The sequence below is a fragment of the Netta rufina genome, assembly GCF_964035555.1.
Source record: "Netta rufina genome assembly, chromosome: 11".
In the NCBI taxonomy this organism is placed as follows: Eukaryota; Metazoa; Chordata; class Aves; order Anseriformes; family Anatidae; genus Netta; species Netta rufina.
Genome location: NC_140134.1, coordinates 8,836,790 through 8,862,899, shown reverse-complemented (window position 1 = coordinate 8,862,899; position 26,110 = coordinate 8,836,790). Strand labels below are relative to the sequence as shown.

At 39.1% G+C, this 26,110-nt stretch overlaps 1 protein-coding gene across 5 annotated transcripts; it reads right to left on the bottom strand.

The window, feature by feature from the left end:
* Positions 1–197: 197 nt before the first annotated feature.
* On the bottom strand, positions 198–24,838 carry IREB2 (iron responsive element binding protein 2). Of its 5 annotated transcripts, XR_014618743.1 has the most exons (24): positions 24,776–24,832; positions 23,697–23,786; positions 20,338–20,503; positions 19,050–19,187; positions 17,030–17,251; positions 15,379–15,448; positions 13,996–14,179; positions 13,373–13,512; positions 12,469–12,640; positions 11,148–11,248; positions 10,464–10,580; positions 9,168–9,327; positions 8,207–8,342; positions 7,422–7,506; positions 6,689–6,845; positions 6,280–6,404; positions 5,909–6,013; positions 5,494–5,636; positions 4,229–4,376; positions 4,019–4,141; positions 3,150–3,335; positions 1,339–2,508; positions 665–709; positions 198–524 (listed from the first exon to the last, which is right to left on the bottom strand). XR_014618743.1 is itself a non-coding variant. In XM_084293194.1 (22 exons), exons 2-22 carry the CDS (start codon positions 23,724–23,726, stop codon positions 2,398–2,400), a joined length of 2,814 nt encoding a protein of 937 aa, XP_084149320.1. In that variant the 5' UTR covers positions 23,727–23,786; positions 24,776–24,838; the 3' UTR covers positions 198–2,397. The 5 variants fall into 5 exon arrangements, 2 of the variants coding, with proteins under 2 accessions (XP_084149320.1, XP_084149319.1); XR_014618741.1 differs by having other exon boundaries at positions 665–2,508; XR_014618742.1 differs by having other exon boundaries at positions 198–709.
* Between the last annotated feature and the right edge of the window lie 1,272 nt (positions 24,839–26,110).

Here is a 26,110-nt window from a genome sequence, read left to right as displayed (position 1 = left end):
TCCTCTCAGCACCTGCTACACTTCATACGTACAGATCCTAAGGGTAGGAATCAGTCTGCACAAGAGACTGAGATGCTATCAGCATAAGCCTCAAGGTTAACAGCATCTCTGCTTTGAGCTGTTGTTCATTGATGTTAAGGCATAGGAGTGCAGCAGATTTCAAGTAGTTGCTATGATAAATGAAGCCATCAAGTCTCTTAAAAGAGATGACTACTTTTATTGGTGACAATAACTCATGGATAAGTCACAGCCCTTGAAATTGCACATAACTTCACAATATTGGTTTACCTTAAAATGGCTTGGATCACTATCTCCGTCTGAAGCAATGAGTGTTACTGCACTAGAGAGGGTGGGAGCTGCATCCCACTCAAGCATAAGCAGTTACAGAAAAAATTTTTCAAGAGTTTGGTAGATGTATTTTCATTTATCATCTGCATGAGGCATCATTACCTGGCAGCTCTAAAGTCTTATTTGCTCCTCAATAATGAACATGCATTTTCTTCAATTAAGAATATATCCTTGAGCTGAAAAAGAAGTATTAGACGCTGTTATACAAGAAATAAGATCTTAACTCTTGATAAAATTAGCCAAAAGCATACCGCAGAACACTCATTCAGCATTCAGTTGAATACAGTATTCAAAAATGCATTGATTTAGTACCCACCAATGGTATGAGTCACTGGAATATTGGTTGTTTTTTTCATTTCAACTAAAAGAAAAACAGCCAAATTAGTGAAGCATATAGAATTTCAAACCTTAAGGAATTTTGGCTAGTAAAATAAGAAGATATATCAGAATTATGCCAAAGAAATGGAACATAGCATTTGAACTGTCCAGAAATTATACTGTATTGATATAATTGTCAGGTTTTTTACTTTATATTTTTAGGCATGTCACACCTACACCATTCAAATCCTTAAATAGCATCTTAGTCTGCAAGTCAGCTGGCTTAGCGTCTGGTTATAAATTTAAATAAAGCACATGGAGTAAAGCTAATGTACTCCTCTTACAAGTTTTGACATTTAAGACAATGTTTATCAAGAGCAAAAACCTAAAAGCAAAATCTCGACAAGTTATAGGCAAGTTATTGCAGCTTTGCCCTTCAAAAGAAGTTCTCTCTGCATAATAATAAGTGGTACTATGAAGCTGTTCAAGATATAGGAGCACAGAAATAGCTATCTTGAAGCTATCTGTAAAGACTCATTTGCACCGATTAGAAAAATCAATGATTATTGCAGTGATAAAAACAAACACGCTTATGCAGAAACTGTGCATCTTTCGTTAACATTATTAAACACAGTGGATTATTTTTTTAATCACCAATACACTGATAATTACATTTATTGGAGTTGCAGTGGCTAAGAGCCAATTTGTTCGGTATCCAGAGATCTTCAGCTGGGGAATATGATACTTGTTCAGAAGAGCTGCAAACTAACAGCATATTAGAAAGCAGTAAAAGGCTGTATGGCTATCTCAGCTAGTTAACATTTGACAAGTAGAATTTATTAGACATATGCTGTGTTTATAGCAGAGGAATTTAAACAGTCATAATAAACTTTTTTAAAGGTTAAAATTCTAAAGGGAAGTACTTTGGGTAATGATATCAAACATTACAGTAAAAACCTGATGGCATAAAGGACAAACTGCACACCTTAAGGTAGACATGACAAATTGCAGCTTACCAAAAGGCCAGGGTGCTATATTTGATCAGCATGAACAAAATACATCGTGGGCATTTTCTTAAATGCAGAGATGTTGCCCATGCAAACTTCATATTTCCAGCACACAGTACTTCATGGTGTGAGCAGTTTAAAATCCGTAAGGGATATAATGCCATAAGGTAAATCATGATCTATCATACAGGACACCGTGCGCCTTGTGGACTGCCTTTTGCTCAGCCCATAATTTAAAGAGCAGATAATTCAAAACTGAAGATCTGTTCTAAGATTTCGATGCCAAAAAATGTCTGGCCTTTACCATTTCATACCATCTGCTACCCTTAAACCAACAAACAGCAGTACACAGATTTACAGGTGCAAAAACTAAGTGGAAACAACTGCAGAAAAACTTACATAATAATCTTCAGCACAATCAGTTTCGGATTTCGTGTAGTTTATTTACAAAATGGTCTCATAAAACATCCCCTCCATACTTACAGCTCTCTGCCACAACACACATGTTGATTTTAGCAATGTTTAATAGCACCATTAGAATATTATTTAAAATCAGGAAGGATCTTGTTGCAGTTACAATGATTCACAATCTTTTACATCCATGGACGAAGTAACTTTGAGCACACTAGGACTGTTTTCAGTTCCACAGTACAGATTCCTGGGTTCACACAAGGCATTTTCAGGATTACCAGTTAATGCAAGGTACCCATAGAGTCAGTAGTTACTATAAGAATCTTCGAGCCACAAAGTTTAGACTTCCACCATATTTGTATAAAGTTATCTCCACGTCGTTTTCAAACAAGGCAATCACGCTGAACACTTTTCCAGTGCTTGTCTTCAAAATAAAAACAAAGAGACCACAATCAAGAGTTTTCCTTTCACCTCCCCTTGCTTATTCTTAGTATTCTAACCCCAAGTTTTGTCTAACACAAGCAAATTCAATTTGATTATCTGTCACTGCAGAACAGAGACTTCTGGGAATAGAACAAAGCCTACTCTAGCAGCTTCCATCCAGTTGGGGACATGCTATATATTGTTACTACACTACCCATAACAACAAAGAGCCACTTCCTTAAAATGACAGATTATATTTACCATAAAGATCCTTTACACAGGATGGAAAGCTGAATCCTCCTCAAATAGTTTCACTCTTGTCTTTCAAAGAACCTGAATGAGCTAAGACTCAATTCTACCCTAACAAAGTGCCCATAAAGGGGGAAAGCAATGCTAAAAAATTAAAAATCAAGGATTTCAGGCTGCATAAGGAGTGCATAGAAGGAAGGCTTGTTACCTAATATGTTTATATGTACTTCGGTAAACTTCAATAACTAGGTCAAACTTTAGGCCAGAGTATCAGTTTACTTTCAAAGATCAAATACTCTTTCCTGCTCCAATCATCAGGACTGAAAGCACAGAAAGTAATTAATCATGAGCACGTTCAGTAAGAAATTAATTGAAAAAATACTGCAGAAATACCTTAATATCCAAAGTCATTCCAGGCGACAGCTCTGGAGGGAACAATATAGAAAACTGCTCTCTGCCAGTGAGACCCAAAGTATTTGGATTTTCCCCAGGAAGAAACTGAAGTGGAGCTATGCCTATTCCAATCAATTGGCTTTTATGGACCTTCTCGTAGCTTTCAGCCAGGACAGCTTTAACACCCTGCAAAAACACACAAAATTTAGTATTTCAGTACAGTAGTGAGTTAAAGTTAAATACAAAAGCAAGCTTCAAATAATTTATGTAAAAAATCTTGCAATACAAGGTGAAGAAGAGTGCTTTGTACGAGTCCTGTATGTAGGTAACATCTTTTAGCTTTATAGCTAGCCAAAAGCAAATAAGCTGGAGCAGGCCTATACAGTATGAAACAGTTTTAGAATGAAGTGACGATGCTGTAGTTATCAGGGAGAAAGTCCCACATGCAATGTAGTTGCTTCTATTACTCCGGACTTGTGCAAGAATGACTAACTCCGAATATATTACGAATATTACAAGGAATTAGTCTATAATAGCTAGATGGTAAAATCCCTATAGAAACCAAACAGAGTCCAACACTAGATAAATATTCTACCTCAATGTCTGGAGTCTAGGATGCTAAGTTACATGTTTGTAAGCTACATGTTTATGAAATTCAGATTTACTCCTCTGACCAGTCACTCTTCCACAAAGTATCTTCTACAAAAGTTCTAGCAAAGAAATTACTTACATTTTTACAAACAAAATGTGGCATTATATTTGAGGTTGGAGACAGTTTCTAAACAAATTTATACCCAAAGCTATTTTTTCCTTTTAAGGTACCAAAAAAACACCAAAAAACACAGCTGTCAAAAAACAACCAGCAGTACCAGTAGAAAAGGTCCTTTTGCCGCCCAGTCTCTTGAGCTACCTAGTCCATACTTCTTTCCTGCTAAAATAATTACAGGAACGCCTTCTTTCTGGTACAACTCTGCTGCTTCAAACACATCTAGCTGTGGAATAACAAAATGAAATAATTTGAGTGAGTTCTAAATTCGTATCGCATTTTTTAAAGTATCTATAAAAACAAATATTTTTACCGTTTGTCCAGATGGAAAATGAATTGTTTTAGGAGCTGGTTTTCCTATGAACTTATTCAGAAGCTTGATATTTGCAAAGGTACCTCTTGTCATCACAGCATCATTACCTCTTCGAGCTCCATAAGAGTTGAATTCACGAGGTGTGAGTCTACAATAAAAACATTTAAAAGGGAATCAGTCATTTCAAAGATTACCTTATTTAGAACGATATTAAGATTTTAAGTATCACAACATCTCAAAAACATTAAGTTATCAGCACAAGAGGTAAAGACCTATTTATCTGACAAATGCAATTGTTTTAATTTTATTATAATTATGATACTATTATAATAATATAATGAACATGCAAATCATTGTTACATGAAAGCTGAAATTTTAAATGCATTTTCTGTAACTTCATTATCAAGTGTTACAAACAGTATGGTATTTAAAACAGGAGTTATCTTACAAAAAGCATGGTTACTTATCCTCTCACCTCTAACAGCATGTTTAGCAATAAATATTGCACCAGAATGACAGCTTTACTCTTAAATCAAACCACCATCTTAGGAGCAAACATCCATTCTCTTTTAATACTACTCATTCAGACTGAATACAAGTTAAAAACGGAGTCCACACCACAGGGTACTATTTTGTCATGCTCCACTGATACTAATAATATATCTTCGCAATATAGTACAAAACAATTTCCAAAATACTCAGTGGAGTTGCGACACTGAATAGATATCATTACATGGACTCTTCAGAATTTCAGAAGAGATGAAAGGCACCCAGTACTACCACTGCAAGATGCTGTTTGATGCAGAAATAAGCTAAAGCACCAAATTTACATTTCTAAGACAAGGCTTCACTTTCTCAAATGATACATGCTTCTTGAACTTCTGATCTGTTCTACACATCTATCCGACTCTTCCTGAGGCTGATAACAGGAGTAGTCTCTAACCTCACATTCACATAAGATCACACTTTGTAAATTAAGAAGTCATTTTTGCTTTGACCTGTATTTGGCAGCAGGTGTTACCTCAACAGTTATAACAAAGAGCTCTTGCAGTAGGTCTCAGTTGTTTGATATAACGCTAGACAGGACCACGAGATAAGTGATTACTTATAAATCCCAGCAGCAATTACTATTTTGCTTAACCATGTACAATCTCCGCTTGATGCAGATAGGTATTTATATTGACAAGCAACAATGATGATCAGTTATTTGACTTGTAAAGCAATCCTCTGATATAATCAGAGCTGTTTAATATGAAAAAACATACCCTTTGTTGGTCAGATACTTCGCAGCAGCACTACTCCTTGCAATGCTTCCAGCAGGGGATATGTGATCTGTAGTTACAGAATCTCCCAAATACAACAAGACATGGGCATTTTCAATTGCTTGTGGTGAAACTGGTTCTTTGGCCTAAAAGAGAAGGGGGAAATGTGATGAGGGGGAACTGAACAAGATGGATAACTCCCATTTTTCTTCTAAGAGCCTTTTAGAAATAACAGGCATCTGCAACATATGAAGAGAAAGCACAGGCTCCCCTCGTTCCAAACATACAAACAATATTTAGAAGACAAGTATTAGCGATGATCAAATTTGATACTTACACATCAAAGCTTTACTGGAACAGCTATTCCCTTACTTAAATCTAATGCATATAGTCTGGTGGGTAGATCCAATGTACTTACAAGTTTATCGAAAAAGGAAGGACATCTGATATAAGTAGATTTCAAATCCCAGGGAAATAAAGCTGACTCAGGCGCTTCCAGTGAATTCCATCGTTTGTTTCCCTTCTATATAAAAGTAACCAAAATGAACAGGAATTTGTCTACAGTCTTTTTGCATTCTGAAAGCAAAGACCTTTCGGTGATTTTTTTTTTTTTTTTTTAAGTTATGTGAAATAATATCAATAAGGTAACTTGTAGTATATAGGTAACCATATCAGTCAAATCCTCCTTTAGCATAATAGAAATAACTGACAATCCAATCACATTCAACTGGAATATAAAACTATAATGAAATGCCCTCTAAGTTATTTAGAACAAAAGACCATTCTTACCTCCATTTTTTCTTTCAATTCCTTAAACATGGATGATATCACACACTCTTCCTCCACTGTGTGTAGCTCTTTTCGGGTGGGCCAAATATCTCGTAGGTAGATACTTTTGCCATTAAAGCCAGTGCCTGAGGACGGTTTTAAACAGAAAAGCAATTTTGAAGCAAAATACTTAGATTATTAATACACATTATATTCATATATGTACATACACTCAGCTCTTCAGAGACGAAGAATTTAAAAATCTTAGGAATTTAAGAAACAGTTAAGTGGATGTTTTGTTTTAGCTGCTAGCAACATCAAATGTAACTGTGCATTCTCTTCAAATATCCTGTTGTATTATGCTGAAATGCACAGGAGGAAACTTCTTCTAGATATGCATTAGAAATATGAGACATATGGAAATACTTACCCAAAGGCTCAGTCTCGAAGTCTATTCTAACAGTGCCTGCAATAGCATAAGCAACTACTAGCGGTGGAGAAGCAAGGTAGTTGGCACGGACACAGTCGCAGAGCCGTCCTTCAAAGTTCTTTGTTCCAGACAGCACTCCACAGGCAATTATATCACCCTGAAAGTCAGATCCAGATGTAACTTTTTCAGGACTTCATAGTACTACAACAGCTTGTGTTATTTTTTTTCATGACTAAGATGTGCTTTTAGCATTCCACTTCAAAAAGATTTCCTAATTCTTGAACACAAAGGCACTTTGTTCTCCAGTGCTACCCCTTCTCTTCCTCCTACCATCAAAAGGATTCTTCTCAACTCTCATGTGTCCTCCAGTCATTTCAGTGAACTCCTGTCTAATTTGTTACCTCTTCCTTCTATTTCACAGGAGAAAAGTGCTGCAGCTATTTGGACACCACTGGTTCAAATCAATCCAGGACATAACTCCTAAAACTCCTTGCACATTACATTCTTCCTAAGGTTAGCTCCTATGTATTTATCTTACAGTTTGTATCTGTATGCTATGAAGACCACGTTACATTTATTTTACACACCAATCAATGGTCTCCCTCTGAAATGCAGAGGCTTGAGAATATTACTAAGTCCAAACCAAGAACAAAGTTTTCTTTACAGATTCCTGTATTTCTTAGTCATTCAACACTGTAACAAGTTCTGTATTCAACAAGCCTTGGACCTCTACCTGTTTTATTGCATTCCTGATGGCTTCTGGAAGGGGAGCAGTGTTTCCAACACAGGTTGAACACCCATAACCGACAACCTCAAACCTACAATAAAAAAAAAAAATCAAGAAGTACATTAAATCATTAAGAGCAGTTTGTTAGCAAAAAGCATCTTTTTATTAGTCGTCCCTAAGAGGATTTTTCTTCCCCTTTATTAATTAGGCATTTTAGGAATTTAATGGCAGACATTGCATCTCATTGACGCAAGAAAATTTTTGTAACCAATCAAGGTTAATCAAATAAAATACCTCAAAAGGTTTCAGTTCCTTAAATACTGGCAAAGCAAAGGCAGTTATGTTCCTCTTAGCGCACAGCTGGGCACTATTAGAGAAATATGAACCTAATCTAACTATTATTTCTACCAAGTAGCCAAAAGCATGCTAAACACCCCACGAAAGTATGAAAAGGCCAATTCAGGCTGAATATTAACAGACTGCCCTGAAGAATATACGTCCAGCTTCCACTTTCAAAATACACGAACTAGTACATCCCGAGAAAGATACTCACACATATGTAGATTGTTACTGAAAGTCAGAGCTCAGCTACAGTAAAACTTTACACAATTCTAAGGTGGGAATAAAATTGAGTGAAACAACCCTAAATAAACACATAGCTAAAATGACAGACTAGCAAGCTTAAGACTTAGCCATCCCAAAGTGACTAACAAGCATGGTTATCAACCTGTACAAGAACCCATGTGAACTATTTCTCTGAAATTACAAATGGAACAGGAATCAAAACATACCCAAGCTTACTGAGGTATGGTAATACTCCACTTGAACTGAGGTAATGCGTAACCATTCCACTGCCTGGTGATAAACTTGTTCTTATGTAGGGCTTTACCACTAGGCCAGCTTCAACAGCTTTTTTGGCCAGAAGTCCTACAAGACAAAAAAAAAAAAAAAAAAGACAGTTTATGTTTTGTATACCCCTTAAAATAACATTTACACGATGCTAGCTTATTTAAACCAAGCATAAAAAAGGCCATGGGGCCCTCCAATTTATTAAAGTAACTACTTGTCTGAATGAAGTTACTTTATTTGTAACAATATCATTCAGGTTTTAGCTCTCATTCCTGCTCTGTAGATGTCCATTTTCTCTTCTATAACAAAAATATTTCCCATGTTCTAGCTGGCCATCAGTACAGAACTCTTCTACTGATAAAGGTCACACAGCTTCAAAGTGAAACTTGCCTTAGCCACAAGGGATCTTAAAGGAAACAAAGCAAGGTCTGAGAAGATGTAACCGTTCTAGGAAAATTACATGCATCTTATAAAGACATAACACATAGTACCTAACTGTTAAGGCACAGAGCAATTGTTCAGCAAACTGGATTTACCTTCCAGACTCTGCTGCTAAGCATGCAGTTCAAGCTATTACTATCTATGACAAAGCCCACCTTCTGCACCAACTTGTGTCAAAATGGGCATCTGCCTGAAGGTAGCACTAAACCTGGTTACCTGTTGAAATGCTACCAAATAGAAATATTTTTGAATTACTATTATTACAACTACTTTATGACAAATTTTGAGATCATACTACTGAAGAAAATCTCGCATTATCTAACTTCTTGAACGTAGAATTTTAAGGCTAGAAGTGTACCATTTGAAACCTTCAAGTCATTACAGAAAACTTGCGAAAATGAAGGTAAAGGCTGTGTAAACATGGGCACAACATTAAGATCAGGTTGCTACCAGACAACATACCTGCAGCAAGCATGACAGATGGATTGCAATTATTGGTACAGCTGATTACTGCAGCAATGACAATGCAGCCGTGAGATAGCTTGTATTCATTTCCTTCATACTGAACAGGTACAATGTCATTCTGTTTCTCAACTGCAATCTGAAACCCTTTAACACCAGTCTAGATAACAAAAATATGTTAGCAAATATTATATATTATGACATTACAGCCTGACCAAGTGAACACCCATTTCAGACTAATAATCAGCTGTCCCATTAGGAACCCTTACGCAGATTTTGGATCAGTTCACACACCTCACTTGCCATACATATAACAGTCTTAACCTTTCTTTGTAGATACATTAACTTTTCAACAATTGTGAACAAATGCCAGTCAAAGTATGGTTGATGTCACATATTTCTTGCTACACACAAAAGAACAGTTCCTTAAGTTTCTTAGGAGTATATTAAGAATATATCTCATTTGATATAATGCTTGTTTCTGAATTAGATGCCTACTTAAGACTAATTTGAAAAGGATAACTAAATGCTAACTAGCTCCTCCAGCTCTGCAGCATCGTCATCCATAATCTGTTCTGATTTCTCTCCCCACCACAACTGATGATTCCATTTTATATACCTCATTACAAGCCAGAAATGCTAAAGCCAAAGAATTTTGATGGAACTTCTAAGTGGAAATGTTTCTGATCAAATATCGTTGCTAGCCCTTAACTTGAATGAGCAATATTAAAAGTGACCATGCATTTCTGTATTATCTACGTTCTTAGATGCTTATGCTTACTGCAAACCAAAAATACCAATTTAAGAGTGAAATAACTTCCTCTGACGTCAAATTACGCTGCAAGCAAAAAGTTCCGTGCTAAGTTAAGATGGATGAAACAGAATTTTAAAACCTAGACCACTAGGTAGCTTCAAATCTTCTAAGTCTTTCTGCATCTCCTTTAACACAAGATGGACTTCTTCCTCTTGTAATTCTGCTTAGGAAATCAAGTAAAATGCAGCTCTTTAAAAAAACAGAAATTAAAACATTTCCCCGGCTTACACTATTCATTACTAAAGTTTCCCTCTGTATGGTATAAATCGTGAAAATAAGGATTTTTGAATATTATGTTCGTGATGAACATGCCTACAATTTACCAGCTTCTACCCTGGGGATGTTTGTCAAGCAAGAAAATAATATCTTTAGATTATCTGTTCACATAGTAATAACTAGGGCTCAGTAGGTGTGCAAGTAGTAAACAACATTTACTTGTGTGGATTATAGTACCTTTCGAAGAGTACATCTGTCGTACAAACCTTTTCATTTAAGCAGGCTTGGAAGTCACTTTTCATGTTATTAACAGCCACTCTATCTTGGGATCTCTTGGGGCCACTGACATATGGAATTATAGAACTTAAACTAATTTGCACTATCTGAAAAAGAAAGAAAAGAAGCATGCATTAATCAATCCCAGCTCCACGTTATTTAATACACTCCTTTGAGACACCCAGGACATGTTTTGTTTAAAATACCAGTGTTCTGAGACATTAAAACTCTAGCCTTCCATTTTCAAGATGGTTCACTGTACAAGGCTATCAATCACAAAATCATAGAAATCACAAAATCATAGCCCAGGTTAGAAGGAACCTCTGAGATCATCTGGTCCAACCTTTTGGGGTAAAAACATGTTGTCTAGCCAAACCTTAAAAGGTTCTTCTTCAAACTGCTTTAAACATTATCCCCTAACTTTCTACCATCCCTAAGACTTGCACAGTTACTTGGGAGTGACAGGAATTAAAATACGTACCTCTTCATTGGAATGAACATCATTTCCCCTTTCTCCTACCCCCACCCAAATTTTGCAAACATGCCCTGTTTAGAATTGTGAGTTAAATGCAACTTCATTAAACCAATACAAGTTACAGCAGGAGATACATAAATCAGCCGCTGTTACTTGTTAGAGAAACAAACGAATAGAAAACAAATCATTTCAAGCGTACCTGGGAATACTCAGGTTCTCTGGAAGAACTCTCATCATTTCTAAATAACTTCACAGCTTTAAGATATGCTTCCATGACTTCAAGCTTGGCCTTGTCAAAACCTTAGTAAATACAAACATGAGAAGGTCAAATATATAAAAACAAAACACAGCTCTCAGAAATTGAGACTGTTTCAATCTAAAATTATCCCTAAACATCCAAAGTAGTCCTTTTTCCAAGGCACACCACTTCTGTATCACACCATCTAGGAGATATCAAGAATGACATACGAATTAAAACACATTTTGTTTGTTCTTTATTTGTTTTCAAATTAATTTAACTTTCCCTCTTAGATCAAGGAACAAAATAAGCTGTCTCGACACTAGCAATTGTAGCTCTACACTTACAGATTTTTCCCTTAAGTTCATTAATTTCTTCCCCTATTGAGACTTTAGATAGATCACGTATTTAGTCAATAATATTCCATATTACTGACAATGACTAGAAAATCTGTTTTGTTTGATCTATGCTGACCAGACAAAGCATATTTGGTATTAAAGATGTTCTAACTAGTACTTAAAAACAACAGACTTCAGTTTCAGAGAGGCTTACTAATGTCAATAAGCTTTTGCTGCTTGTTACCCTGTGGCTTTCTGCATTTGCTCTATGTTGATAAGGAATGGGCATCCTTCTACCTTAGCTTCAAATGTCACTGAAATAATGCTTTTCAGAGGAAAAAAAATCACTGTGAAAGTCAGAAACATGTTGTGGGTTTTTTGCTGTTTCACTTCTTAAGAAGTATTTTAGATGTTGATTTCGTAAGGATTCTACAGGTGGTTAAGGGATTAATTCCATATACAGATGTCCCTTCCAACCCAAGCCATTTTATGTTCCATATATTCTTGAAAATATAAATGAGAATTTTCTTATACTTTAAAGTTTACACATGCTTTCAAAAACAAGGATTCTGAAAGTCAAAAGAATAGTTCAGCAAAAACAACACAATATTAATAAATTAGGTATCAGATAAATGAACCAGACTGGATGCAAACCTCAAGGACAAGTCAGTTTGCCATGCCCCAGTGTTCTATGTGCAAAAGTTACAGCCTCACTTAAATATGGGGAATACATGGAGACAAAATAAGCCATGAGATTCTACAGGATAGAAATTTTATCCTAGTATATCCCACAACACGGATCGTAATTGTATGGCAGGATTTTGTATGTTAAATCCAAGACAAAGAGTGGTCTTCTGCAGGGTTCTAAGTATGGAGCTTCCTGCAAGTGCATTAACACATCTGAAACTATTACTATGAACCAGTACCTGAAATTTCATCTTTACCTGTATGCTTTAAGTGCTTCAATGTCACATTATCAACAGGGAAAAAGCTCAGAATAGCACCATATTCAGGACACATATTTGCTATTGTGGTTCGGTCTGCTACAGACAGCTGGGAAACGCCACTCCCAAAGAACTCAACAAATTTTCCGGCAACATCAGCTTGCCTAAGATGCTGTTTAAAAGAACACACAACAACATTTGTTATCTCAAGAGATAATGTAAGCAATACTTCTTGCAACAGTATGCAATTAGCAAGTCATGATTGTCTGAAATAAAACAAAGTCCCACATATGAAAAAAAAAAAAAAAAAAAAAAAAAAAAACAACCTCCAAACCCCATTAAGATACTAAGTTCTCTAGACTGGAACTTGACATGATTACACACACCTCCATTTGCAGCAGATTTCTTCATATTTCTTAGTCAAGAACATACAGATGCTTCTCAAAGCACTATGCCAGAATATATTTTCAAAGCAATCAAAGTTCTTAAATGCTTTGACACTAGCTTTTCATTTACTAAATCTGGATAGTCTGCGCCACCTGGCAAAACCCTGGCTTCAGAAAATACATTCTTCAGTCATACCAGATTATAACTATAGATTGGCCTTGTGTCTAGTAGGATTTTAGAAGAAAAAATGTATCCAGAAGAAGTTTGAGCTAGGGAAGAAGCCTACATGCTGTAAATAGAAGAAAAAAGGGAATTAAGGCTTCTCTGTGTTCCTCTGTACTGCACAGACTTTTTTTTTTTTAAGGACTTAGAAATAAGCCACTACAGAGAAAAAACACTGGAATGTTTAAAGGTATACCACAAATACTCCTCCCAGCATTTTATTTTCTTCTCAACCTCTCCCATGGTGGAACTCACAACACATTTTACTTGCTTTGAGAAGGCATTGAACTCTTACCTTTGTAATGCTTAGAACAATATCTATGGATGTAGCAAGTGGGCTGGCTGTGCCTGTCAGTTCGCACCCAACCACCTCTGGCAGAGTTAGAGTAACTGGCATCCCCAGCATCACTGCTTCTGTTTCAATCCCCCCAACACCTGTAAGGTGAATATTATGTTGGTTTTCATCAGTTTAAGTAACAGACTAAATATTTTTAAGTTCTAAAAATCTAATAAAGCTCTTCCTGTTAAGCCTAAAGGCTACAGCAAGAAATGCAGATATTTTCCAATAAATATTTGTACATGGAAGACATTGAGCAAGACTACTGCTGAAGTTCCTGGACTTCACAACCTAATACAAAACCCTCTGCATCTAAATTTATTTCCCATAAGGAAGGAAACCTTTCTCTAGATTTTTTTACTGCATGTCCAAGAAGCACTTCAGTATCAACAGTTTTTTTTTGCTATTTTCTTTTTAAATTACATCAAGTTATTGATGAGATTAACTGAGATTACTATTAAACAAGAAACATTTTGAAGAACAATTCAAGACAATTTGTCATGCTTGAGACAGAAATATTCAGTAGGAAACAGTTTAGTATGACTTTCAAAGTGCTATCAAGTTACTCTTCGCATACTTACCCCAGCCCAAGATACCCAAGCCATTTACCATGGTCGTATGAGAATCTGTGCCAACCACACTATCTGGATACAGGAAATCTTTAACTTCAAAAACAACTCTTGACAGATACTCCAAGTTAACTTGGTGCGCCATTCCAGTCTCCGGTGGAATTATGGAAATATTCTTGAAAACCTTTGAACTCCACTGTGATTTTTACAAAATGAGAAAGATTTTTTTTTTTCCAAAGGCTTATTCAATTCTCACTAGAACTAAACAACTAAAATGACAAAGATAATAGATAAACAGCAAGTACTGTTATATTGCATAAGTGGCTCAGTTGTCAATGAGTTACACGAGCCCCCTGGATTCTACATATTCTTAATGATTAGCAATTGAATCGATTAATTCAATTCCTGTTAAAGGCTGCATCAATAATTCATACTTGCCTTCCCAAAACAGGGCTTCGGGCAAAAGTCTTAACTTCCAGTTGATGCAACTAATTTTCAAGCACAACTAAGACTAATATTTGGACAACAGAACCTGACCATTAATATTTAGCAGATTGCAGTTCAGGATTTACATCTGTGTATAATACTGAACAGGCAATTTAGAGAAGTGTCTTGCTACACTTAAACTCAGCATGCTAGATATAAAAGAAACCGCCACGGAGACTTGTAACAAAATTCAGCTTGGCAGTTTCCCCTTTTCAATAACATTCAAGCTAATTTGCAGCTTTTCTGAAAAATATCCTAGTTTCCTTGTATGAAAAGATTTTTGGATCACTGCATTGAATTCATAAACAACATTAGTGGATGAGGATCAAATACCAATCCTGCAGATCCGTGACTAAAAAGATGCTGATGCCACAGAAGACTTGTATTAAACACAATGCCTACTAGCACGGCTGCCTAGCTGGAGAGTAGCAATGCCTCAATACCAGCTTCTGTTCAACACTTTAACTTCAATGAGATTTTCAACAGGATAAAGCAAACTTTTATTCAAAAGCTCATTGAGATCTACAGCACAGAGCTCATTAAAACACATTAAAAGATTAATGCTTCATAAATATCTACTTTGTCTGTCCATTACCTTCACATTTGCGAGACCAATCAAATAGTGAACTTTTTCAAATCAGAATTAGAAATATTTTCTCCCCTTTAAGTGACACCTATGTTTAGAACCTCTGCAGTCTAACAATTTTAAACAATTTTAAATTTCAAGCCATAAACCTATTATTAGCTAATTTTCTGTTCACATATTAAATTCGGATTTAATTAGCATCTGATATTTCCAAATTACTACATTTCTTTTATCATCTAAACCTGACCACCAGCAGAGAACAGAGCAAGATCTCAAAACAACCAAAACACACACCATGCAAAGCTTGAAGTTCACAGACATACCTTAAAAAATTGAAGTCTCTCTCTATTTCTGCCGAATTCCATCTCTTGATTCTTCAATACTGTCTCAGGCCTAGGAAGACAGTAAGTTTACAAGCACTACCATAATTTCAAAGTACAAAAGAACAAGTTATTTCTGCTTGTTTGACAAAAGACTCGTTTAAGCCTAAAGCAAAATTTGAAGTGGATTATTAAAACAAAAGGTAATTCCTTCCTTACAGCAAAGTGTCTGTAAACAGTCAAAAATAACTGATTTAATCTGTGCCGAGAACAGATATAGTTTTAGGTGTAGTTTGCCTCAAGCATTTAATCTCAAAAAATAAGATCTATTCCCAGCACATACTACAGTATAAGGAATCTTTTTCCTCTAATTAATGTTCTGCTGAGTTGCACACATCAAATTTCAACTATTGTAAAGAATCAAGGTGTTCACTAGTTCATGTGGAAAACACCCTCCATGTTCAGTACTAGCCCTTTAGCAACTGGGTAGAACGTTAAGACATTGTAACTATCCTCCACATATTTTTCCTCTATGGCACTACTTTTTGTTCATGATTACTCATTAGTACAGTCTCTTAACATGAACTATCTTTTGTAAGTTATATTAATTAAGATACTGCTATCCATTATGGAATAACCCACAACTTAAGAGCAATAACCTCTGCTTTGAGAAGGTGGACAAGGAAGGAATACACTTGTTTTACAGCAGGAAGGAAAAAAAATCCTCAGTTCTCCAGAGGCTGATTTTACATCATGACCCTTCCTCCTTTCTTCTTTGCAGCGTCAGAAGGTCAGCAGGTATATTGTTTTGCAAAGCCCTTAGGGACAGTCATCATTCAACCTTCAGCTTAACAAATGCTACTGCTGGTTTCCTGCCAGAGACATCAATATTGCTGAAAACATCACTAATTCTGTGTTACTGCACCTGCACTGAGCAGGAACATTTGCATATCTATAAAATAACAAAGACAATCAGCTTTTAAATTCTACACCTGTCAGGCACAAGGTGACAGACATCTGAATAGTCTATCAGAGAAAAGAGGTGGCAGCTGAAAGAAGGATGATTACATGTAATTGTCATAGATGGAACAGTACACAATGATCTGTTAATATTGAAAATCTGGAAAAGACAAACAGATGAGGTTCCTCTGTGCCATTACACAAAGGCAGGATGTATGCTGACTTTCAACTCAGTGACAGAAAGACTGCGAGACTACAGAGAGAGAAGTAATGTGTAGGCTGAGAGCCAAAAACTCCTGCAAAGCTCCCATAGGGAAATGAAAATTTACTTTGAGCCATGAAACAATGTTTCATTGACATTTACTTTCTAACTTACACAGGATCGCTCCTGTGCTTTATTGTCCTTGTACGGAAAGGAGCTAAGTCTCAAAACGTCATTTAAAATGACAGTCATGAGTCACACAAATGGCCATCTGCACTGTTTACTGAAATCCTTCTAAAAAATTTAGACTAATTAGACTAATTTAGACTAACTGAAACCTGCTACATCAGACCTTCTAGATGCTGGAACCAGTCTACAGAATGTGTGACTAGAAGTACAGAAGTATGTTTAGAAAGACGTGTCTCTCTAAACTGTCCCTGGCAGTACCTAACACAGAAAGATGCAAGTAATTAAAATAGTAAGTTTTCATACTCAGGCACCGGCTGAAGGTGAAAAGGACAGAGGATTGGCGTGTTTTCAATCTGCGCAGAGAACTGTCCTGAGCTGCGACTTGAATCTCCAGCACTACATGGCCCCTTGCAGCCAGTCTGACCCCTGCAAGGTAACTTCCGAGGCTGTACTTTAAGTGGAGAAAGCTTTGCCGTTGGCTTCTGTGACTCACCACCTCCGGGATTTGGAGTATTCTGTATTGCACTGTAATATAAAATAGAAGAATCATTTAAACATGAGGTTTGTTTTGTTCCTAACCACTTAAGCTCACTTAGTTATTACCCCGCTATACTAGTTAAGTGAACTGCAATGAATTTCCTGAAAGATTAACACCAGACAAGTAACTCCATCAATTCGTTCATCAAAGATCATGTTTAAAAAAAGAACATGTTGCAAAGGCTAAACTTAGGGCATTACACTTGGAATGGGTGGGCAGCGCCTCACGCAAGCAGTGGACTGGCATGTTTCTTATTCTACAGTAGTACTATACATGTTTCATACAATCCATTAAGGAAGATGACAAAGCTTTTTCAAGTAAAGAAATGTAACTTACTATTTAATTAAGCTTTTTGATACAAATTCTCAAAAGCTCAGATACATTTTATGCTCTAATCAACTCTGTCAGAAGACAAAAGTCGTGCTTTTTTTTGAAATGAAGTCCATATGGCACACTACCCACTATTTATTGGATATTCAGTTTCCCCATGAGAGTCAAGAAACCAGCTGTGAAAGATGGATGACTTCTTACATATTATTATTTACGAAACCATTGATTTGTAAAGCCACTGCTTTCTGCAGCTTTAACACAGAAAGATAGGTAGTTATCTAACTGCAGAATACTGCATGGCCTTAGAGGATACCTTGTCTAAATCCCAACTTAGTCCATGAGCCTCTGATCAGCAGGAGATACAAGCTGTAAAAAGCAGCACAAACCAACCTGCAGGGAAGGGTTTCTTATCTTAGGCCAGCAGCTGCTGAGTTCCTGCAAGCTTTCCAGAAGTGAAACTACAGAAACCTGATTTATCATTACAAAGCAGCACACTGAGACCTCTTGTCAGTACTTGGTCTTGCTGATAATTTCAGGCTAGCCCAAATGTAATTGAGTCCACTGTCTCTTCAGACACAAGGAGGCAGACCACAGGACTGACACTGCATATGCAACATGCTTTCCACTCTCCTAAGACATTAACCAAATTAACCATACCCAGTTTGTGAATTCTATTAATTCAGGGGAAAAGGCCTGGAGCAAAGAATTCACGGTTCTGCACACCTTTGGGAAGGCTCCATGATGAAGGAGGATTAGGGGTGGAGGGTACTAGAAGGGAACTTCAGCACACACTGAATCAGGTTTTCCTTTTCTGCAGCATTATGTTTCTACCACAAGGCAACCCCAAGCTGTTTTCATCACATCAGTGTGTGTGTCAGAAGAAAACCAGGCTGACAGTTTTCTAGTCCTAATACTTTTCCAGACTCCAAGTACACTCTTCCCCTAAATCTATACAACTGTTTTTCATCTGTAGCAAAATCAAGACCTACATGAAGTCACAGTCATAACTTACGAGCTGAAATTACAGTCCTTCAATACATCCAACTGCAAAGCCGTTCCTCCAGAGCTGCGACAAGGGACTTACAATTATGTTAACCTACCAAAAGGTTTTACCAGTAAGAACAGAGCAAAGCAAAAATGACAAACACTCTACCTCATTTTTGAGACATCATCTTCTGGAAAACATGACAGACCTAGTTTACTTCAGCAATCTCCTGCCCAGAATTTATATTCTGTCAGCTCCATCTATAATCCCTCAGAACCATTCTCTTTCTCCTTCTAAAGTATTATTTTTGCTACTTTTATCTGGTCCTCTTTCAGCTACCAGCAAGTCTACTTTCAGGGATCCAGACACAACAAGTGATTTAATGGGATGGGACAATACAAAGACCAGAGTAAACCCACAATTCAGCATCAGATAGAAGCGTGTATTTCCTCAAAAAAATAAGGTGTTACCATTTGCTGAAATCAATCTGCAGAGAATGGTCAACAGTGAGATCAGTTGGGCAGGCAGGATTGACTTTCACAGGATCTCCTCCAGCATTTCTCACTGCTTCCCTCATGGCAGCAAAATCCACCATTGCTGGAATTCCACTTAGAGAAGAAAAAACAAAGTAGTACAGTAACATCAGACATTAATGCTCTAAAATATAGAAACTTCTTTCTAAGTCTATATCTACCTATTTGAGTTCTGTTTCAGACAATATAACCCTGTTTTTCTATTCTCTAAGTTTTAAAGAAGTCCAAATATTTTTATAATTTAATGGAGTTGGTACTAATTCACAACAAACAGCATGCTTTAAGTTAACATACCAGAAAGTATAAGAACACCTTAAAGAAAATAATTATATTTGCTCTTTTGTCCTGCTAAGCTTCTGAAATGTGATGTACATAATTTTCAGATGCTTATTACTTTATAAAATCTTGTATTGCAAACAATGCTCACACTATACATTTTAATATGTTAGCATGTATTAATGTTCTTACAAAACCTGTCATTTCTGAAGCTCGGCATTTTATTGAAGCTGATACCCTGGTTACTACATAGGTAAGAGTAGCTGAAGTACAGAACTGAAGGGAGAACACAGTACTAGATCAGTCTTCTTAATTTTGCTTGCTAAACAAAATTAATAAAATTATTATTATTATTATTATTTTTTTTTAATTTCCTCACTTTTTCATAAACACTTAGATAATGATTCACCAAGACATCCTGCACTTAATATTTGCAAGTTGCTGAAGGACTGTCCTTTCAGCTTGGCCATACTCAAATCACATAAAGTTAATATATTAAGAGACTTATTAAATATCTATTTTTCATGCTTTGAACTGGGTTACATATTCTTGTGGAGCAAGCAATAGTTATCTCCAGTTGTCTCAAGCACAAACTATGTATTTCAATGAACTGCCAGCCATCTGGCTACAGTCAAAATGCTGTCACTTCCATCTGTGTTTTGGCACTTATCCTGTAAAGTGTTCCTTGTAGGCCAACAGCTTCGTCCTCACCAACCTGTGCTAAAACCAGGGTAGCATACGAACGACTCCTATTCTTCCATCACATGCAATTACGTTATATCTGCTGAACAGCAGCAGCAGCGTATGAGCTATTTAGAAAGAGCTATTTCAGTATCAAAAGGCTAACTGCTACTTCTATTTTCAAGCTGAAGTACACCTACTACTCAGTGAGCTTGCACAGATATTTCACAGTATTTCATGCACACATGTAAGTACACACTCCACTTACGTAAAATCTTGAAGAACAACTCTGGCAGGACAGAAGGGCACTTCAACATTATTCTGTTTTGTCTTCCAGTCTAAAATGTTCATAGCATCTGTTTCTTTCACTAAGAAGCCATCACAATTACGGATACTGGATTCAAACAACACTCGTATAGAATAAGGCAGAACATCTAGGGTAGGCAAAGTGACTTAGTTAGTGCAACAGCCTTAAGCTTCTGTGTTTTGCTAAGTTACAGTTTCACATTTCTAAAGAGGTCCAGTTTGCTAGGAATTAGAAGAATGAGAGCTATGGGAACCCAATTGTCCAGTTGCTTTTGGGTTTGATCTTCGTTGTAAGATGTGGAAAGGCGAGCTGCAGAGTGTGTACGTTGCAGAAGAGGAATTACCATACAGAATTTGAACAGAAGATACCAATGTCTTGACTGCACTGTGTTAAGTCACTGACACTTAAGAGGTATGCTATGCCAGCAGGAGATGCATGCAAGGCATCTAGAGCCGGGATTACCAAACAGAATGGGTGACAGGCAACAGCAATGAGAATATGCCAAAAAATATTTCCGACCTGTAAATTTCATCATTACTTGAGACATCAAGCCAAAAGCAACTAATGTCACATCATTTTCTTTGTCTTTGATAAACAGTGATATAAAGAACAGAAACCATCCTCACACGTGCCATAAAAATATTTCATAAAACATTACAGCTAACATTTCACTATTCAGTTACTTTGTTTATGATCTGGATTAAGGTATTGAAAGAAACAGCTTTCTAGCATGGTGAAGTCCAGGGAACTGGAAATGGAAATGAAAAAAGCAGAAGTAGAAAAAAAGTATGTGTCACTATTCCCCACAAACAACAAAAAAGATGAATTCACATTTTCCTCCAGATACCATATTTCTCAGTATAATTCAAGGAAACAAATGACTTGGTAAGAGTGAGAAATATTAAATAGTTGGAAGAAGAGGGTTAAACAGTTAAGTTCAAGTTTTAGTCAAGAGAGTTAAGATTTGGTGGTCTCAACCTAACTTGCGGATGAACTTCTGGACTATCAGTACAGGATTTGCTGACTGTTCTCATCATGCATCTACTGTTGTCTAATTAGACAAGTCAATCAAAATAATATAGAAGTGTCACCAAACCTATTCTGAAGCAGCTGTAATGCCACCACTTCACTTAAAAGCCAAATAACCAGAACCAAACTCTTTTGCTTTTGCCTGGATTGCAAACAATAAACAAGGCGCCCTTGCAGCAGTAAGAGCTAACTGCATGTTGGGCCAGGTAGCAGCCATGGAGGGATTACTTCCCACCAGACAGCAGTAAGGTCCTATCTGCAAAGCCGTGTGCAGCTTTGGGCCTCTGTTTTGTTGAGATCTGCCACATCCCCAAGCATAGCCAGAGAAGAGCCTCCTAGGGCTGTTATGGAGCTGCAGCTCCTGTCACACAGGAGCAGGTAAGAGACCTGGTTTGCTCACTCTGAGAGGAGAAAGCAAAGCAAACCAACTGTTGTCTTCTACAGCCTAACAGGAACTGCAGAGAAGGAGAAGTCTCTGAGATGTGCCCACTGAAAGCACAAAAAAGTCAGAAGGTGCAGGAATGGATACTGTGATAGGATACAGCGAAGATGATGTGACAGGGAGGATGGCAAAGCACAGGGTCAAGAGAGGCAGTGGAATCTCCATCCTCACAGATTGGTGGAGCTCAAGTGAGAAAGGCTCTCCCAGTTAGCACTAGTGCCAGCAGGGATATGGGCCTAGATCTCCAATGTCCCTCCTGTCCTACATCATCCTGAGGTCTTCATAGCTACTATTTTACCCATAACTCATTCATGTTTTCAACACTAGAAAAATCGGATTTTTCTTACAAATTGGCAAATAATTCAATTAACATTTACATTAGAAATCTGATTAACTTATTGTCAGATTATAGTCAGAAGCCCCAAGGCAGAGAACAAACAAGCAATAGCCAAAATGAATGTTCTAGCAATAAATTCAATGAACAATTCCAGATAATGGATTCCTTATTAGTTGTTGTCCCACACTGCAATTAAATGCTTTCAATATGCAATTAATGTGAAGCCTCCACCTCCTGCACATCAGCCTCCATCGGAAGAGAAAGGCCTTCTTATCCTATTCTGTTTACATTACTTCTCTACATTTCTCCAACTACTTTCAGTACTGCTCCAAGCTTTACTCACTCATCCAGACAGAAAGCAGTATCTTCTGTTTAAATTCTCACTCCAGCCACAAGGACGCTCAGAAAAACTAGAGCAGAACTGACTGGCTTTGTTGCTACCACACTACTGCTGCTTCTCAGACAAAGCCATGAACAGAAGCATTCTACCTCCTTCTCACGTGCTTATCTGAAAGATTAACTGCAGCATTACATTAGTCGGAATTTGCAAGAGCACAAAGCTGTTGCACAAAATTTGCAGCAGCCATTGTTGCCCTGGAAAAAGCTCCCATCTATTCCCTTTTAAGGACAGGCAAGTAATTACTGCTGTCAAATACAGGTTTAAAATGAAATATCCACTGGTAATTTTTTAGTTAAGGAACGCAGATTTAAAAAAAAAAAAGTAAAAGTGAAAAAAAATCCCAAATAACTCTAATAATATATTATTTGTTTAAGTATTTTATGAGTTTAACATGAAAGCTTAAGAAAATAATGAAAGTAAGCTTTGATTATCTGCAAGATTAAAACCTATTCCAGCTGACAGTGATCTATAGCTCTCCCCATCTGCAGTTCTAACCGTCCCCCCATCACACACACAAATGCTTTCTATTTTTTAGGAGGCAACCAGACAGACGCCCAATAAAAACCTTTTTGGCACATATCACTTAGTGACACATAGCATACTAATGACATGCTGAGACTAAGCATTTGTTTGTACACCACCAGAACTCATCCTTCCGCAGCAACTGCAGTAAAAGCTACATTCCAGTAAACACAGTTATCCACTATCTGAAAATACTGTTAAGGTGAAATTAGCACACCAACAAACAGGACAAAGGTGTAATTAAAAAAAAAAGGTTTTTGGAAGCACTACACTCCAGTTCTCAAGTTACTTCAGTACTTTTTAACAAAAGATAAATTATTTGGATCTGTAGTATTAGAGTAAGACTCTGGTGATACCTGCTGCGCTTTCTCCCTCGATGAAAAAAAGCTGCATGAAATATTATCCCCCCTGCCCTAAGCTATTAATCAGCTTCACAAGGCAGTAATAGAGTATAAAATTATAAGCATTCAACTATACCTATTAAGAGCCCACATATTCACGATTGCATCTCCTAACGTTTTACAGCAGTAAGTGGTGCATGTTTATTACTGGTACTGTTCTAATTGCCAACTGTTAAAAGTCATCATTACCATACTTGGAGCCTCCAAGCTTCGAGACATTGTAGAACCTCTTTTGTGGATAGTTTGTTAATGCTTCAATTACGGGCTGGTAAGGGCTTCCTGGAAAAAAAAAAAAAAAAAAAAAAGTTGCAGATACAAAAGAATGGAAGGTGTGATAACTGACAGAAGGCCAGATTTTTATTTCTAGTTTTTCCAAAACAATTGTTCCTCTTGGACTGTAAGTAAATCATGAATGGAAAAGCTTCCGAGTGGATTAAGACATCTAATGATGGAGATGTGACTAACAGGAATTTTAATATTACTAGGTATGTACAGGTCATGCAAGTCATCAGCATAGTCAGAAGCCTACATGCACGTCTGACCTTTATTGTCTCAGTTTACCATCTACAGGACAGAACAAACGCACCTTACCAGCCTAGATAAGAGCCAGATACACTACAAAGCATAAATCATTAAGCGCTTGGCTAATGACAGGCGAGCAAGAGCCCGAAATAAACCTCCTGGCAGACGTTAAGAGAGGAGAAAAACGCCTCCTGGAGAAGGCCGGGGGCTCACAGAGGGGCTGGGGCTCGTTCAACCGGCAGTGAGCCGAAGGGCCCGCAGCACTGCCGCTCCTCCGAGCCCCTTGGGCTGCGAACAGCGAGAGCGGGAGGAGCCGCAACGCGGGGCAGGGGAGAGAGGCTGCGGCCAGGACGGGACCGGGCTGCTCCGGGGGGCACCGGCACCCAGCACCCATCGCCGGCCCCGCCGCCGCCGCCCCTTTGTCTCGGCAGAGGCCGGGCACCAAACGGGCCCCGCCGCCAGGCCCCGGCCCCGCGAGCAGCACCGCGGGGCCCAAGATGGTGGCGGCGGGCAACGGGAGGTGGGGGGGAGAAGGGGGGGGGGGGGGGGGGTGCGGGGCCCGGCGCTGCCGCCCCCGGCCCGCCGCAGGCCTGAGGCAGCGCTGCCGCAGCCCGGCCTGACACAGGGAGCCAGGGGGCGGCCCGGCCGAGGAGCCGAGCAGCCGCGCAGCCCCGCGCTCGGGCCCGTGCCGCCGGTGCGGAGGGCGGAGGCGAGGCCGGCCCCGGCCGTGTGGGCGCCGCACTGACCTGTCCTGGCAGGGTCCATCGCCGGCGACCATATTAGCGCGGCGGGGGGAGCGCGGCGCCGGGGGGAGCGGGCCCGGGCGGGGCCGCGCAGCTCTCGCGAGACTACGCCGTGCCCCGCCCCGCCCCGCCCCGCCAGGCCGCCTGCCGCTCGCGAGAGCCGCCGCCGCGCAGCAGGGAAACGGGCGCGGGGTCTCGCGAGATGTCGCGAAGCGGGCGGAAGTGGGCAAGCGAAGGGAAAGGGGAGGGCGGGCAGCGAGCTCTCGCGGGACCCGTGGGGCCGGTGACGGTAGCGGAGGGGCGGGGCGGGGCGGGGCGGGGTGGGGCGGGGCTGCCCGGCAGGGGGCGGGGCTCGGCCTCACCTCACCCTCGGTCTGTCTGGCGGCCGGCGGTAACGGTTAACGGCCGAGGGCTAACGGTTAACGGCTAACGGCCGCAGGGAGAAAGGGAGAAAAGCAGCAGCAATGTGAATATCCCCAAAATATTTTTGGAACTGTGCATTTGACCAGTACTCGTGAAATCAAGCCAGAACGACTGATCACAGAATCACAGAATCACAGAATTTCTAGGTTGGAAGAGACCTCAAGATCATCGAGTCCAACCTCTGACCTAACGCTAGCAGTCCCCACTAAACCATATCCCTAAGCTCTACATCTAAACGTCTTTTGAAGAGCTCCAGGGATGAAATTGATGTACAGTGGCAGCTCTGGCAAGTCATTTTCAGACAGCCGCTGTCTCGTTGTTTTCATCCCCGTTCTTTAATGAACAGGGACGTGACAAACCCTCCTGGTGGGTGCCAGCCCATCGACCCGCCTCACAAAGCGCAGGTGCTCCCGCAGCCCGCCTGGGAAGGCAGGCGCAAGGTGCAGCCGCACCGCCCGCTGATGTTAGCCTTGCTGCGGAGGTTTTCTTCCTGCCATACCCCGTGATTTCTTCTTTCCTTGCATTCAGATTACAATCTTCCTCCATAGCTGGGGGCTGGAATATTTTTGTCTTGACCTTCAGCGCAACGGTGCTGGTGCCTGAGGTGGCAGCACAGTGGGCCCCATGGCGCAGTGCTGGTTTCTCCCGGCCGCGAGGCCCAGGCAGTGCTGGGGGCACGAAGCCCCCCCGCAGGCTGTCACCGGGCTCAGGCCCCCAGGAAGGCTGCCGAGGAGAGTCTGTGACTTGGCCGCTGACTGATTGCAAACTACCTTTTGTCTGCATCCCTTTTTACCTCAGCTGACACTGACATCCTGAGCTGTAACAGAATGGCTTGAGGCACTGATTGCAAAAGTTTTATTCAAAGTCACCTGAGCAACCATGATTCTGGCATCCTTTTGTCTGTCCCGGGTCGCA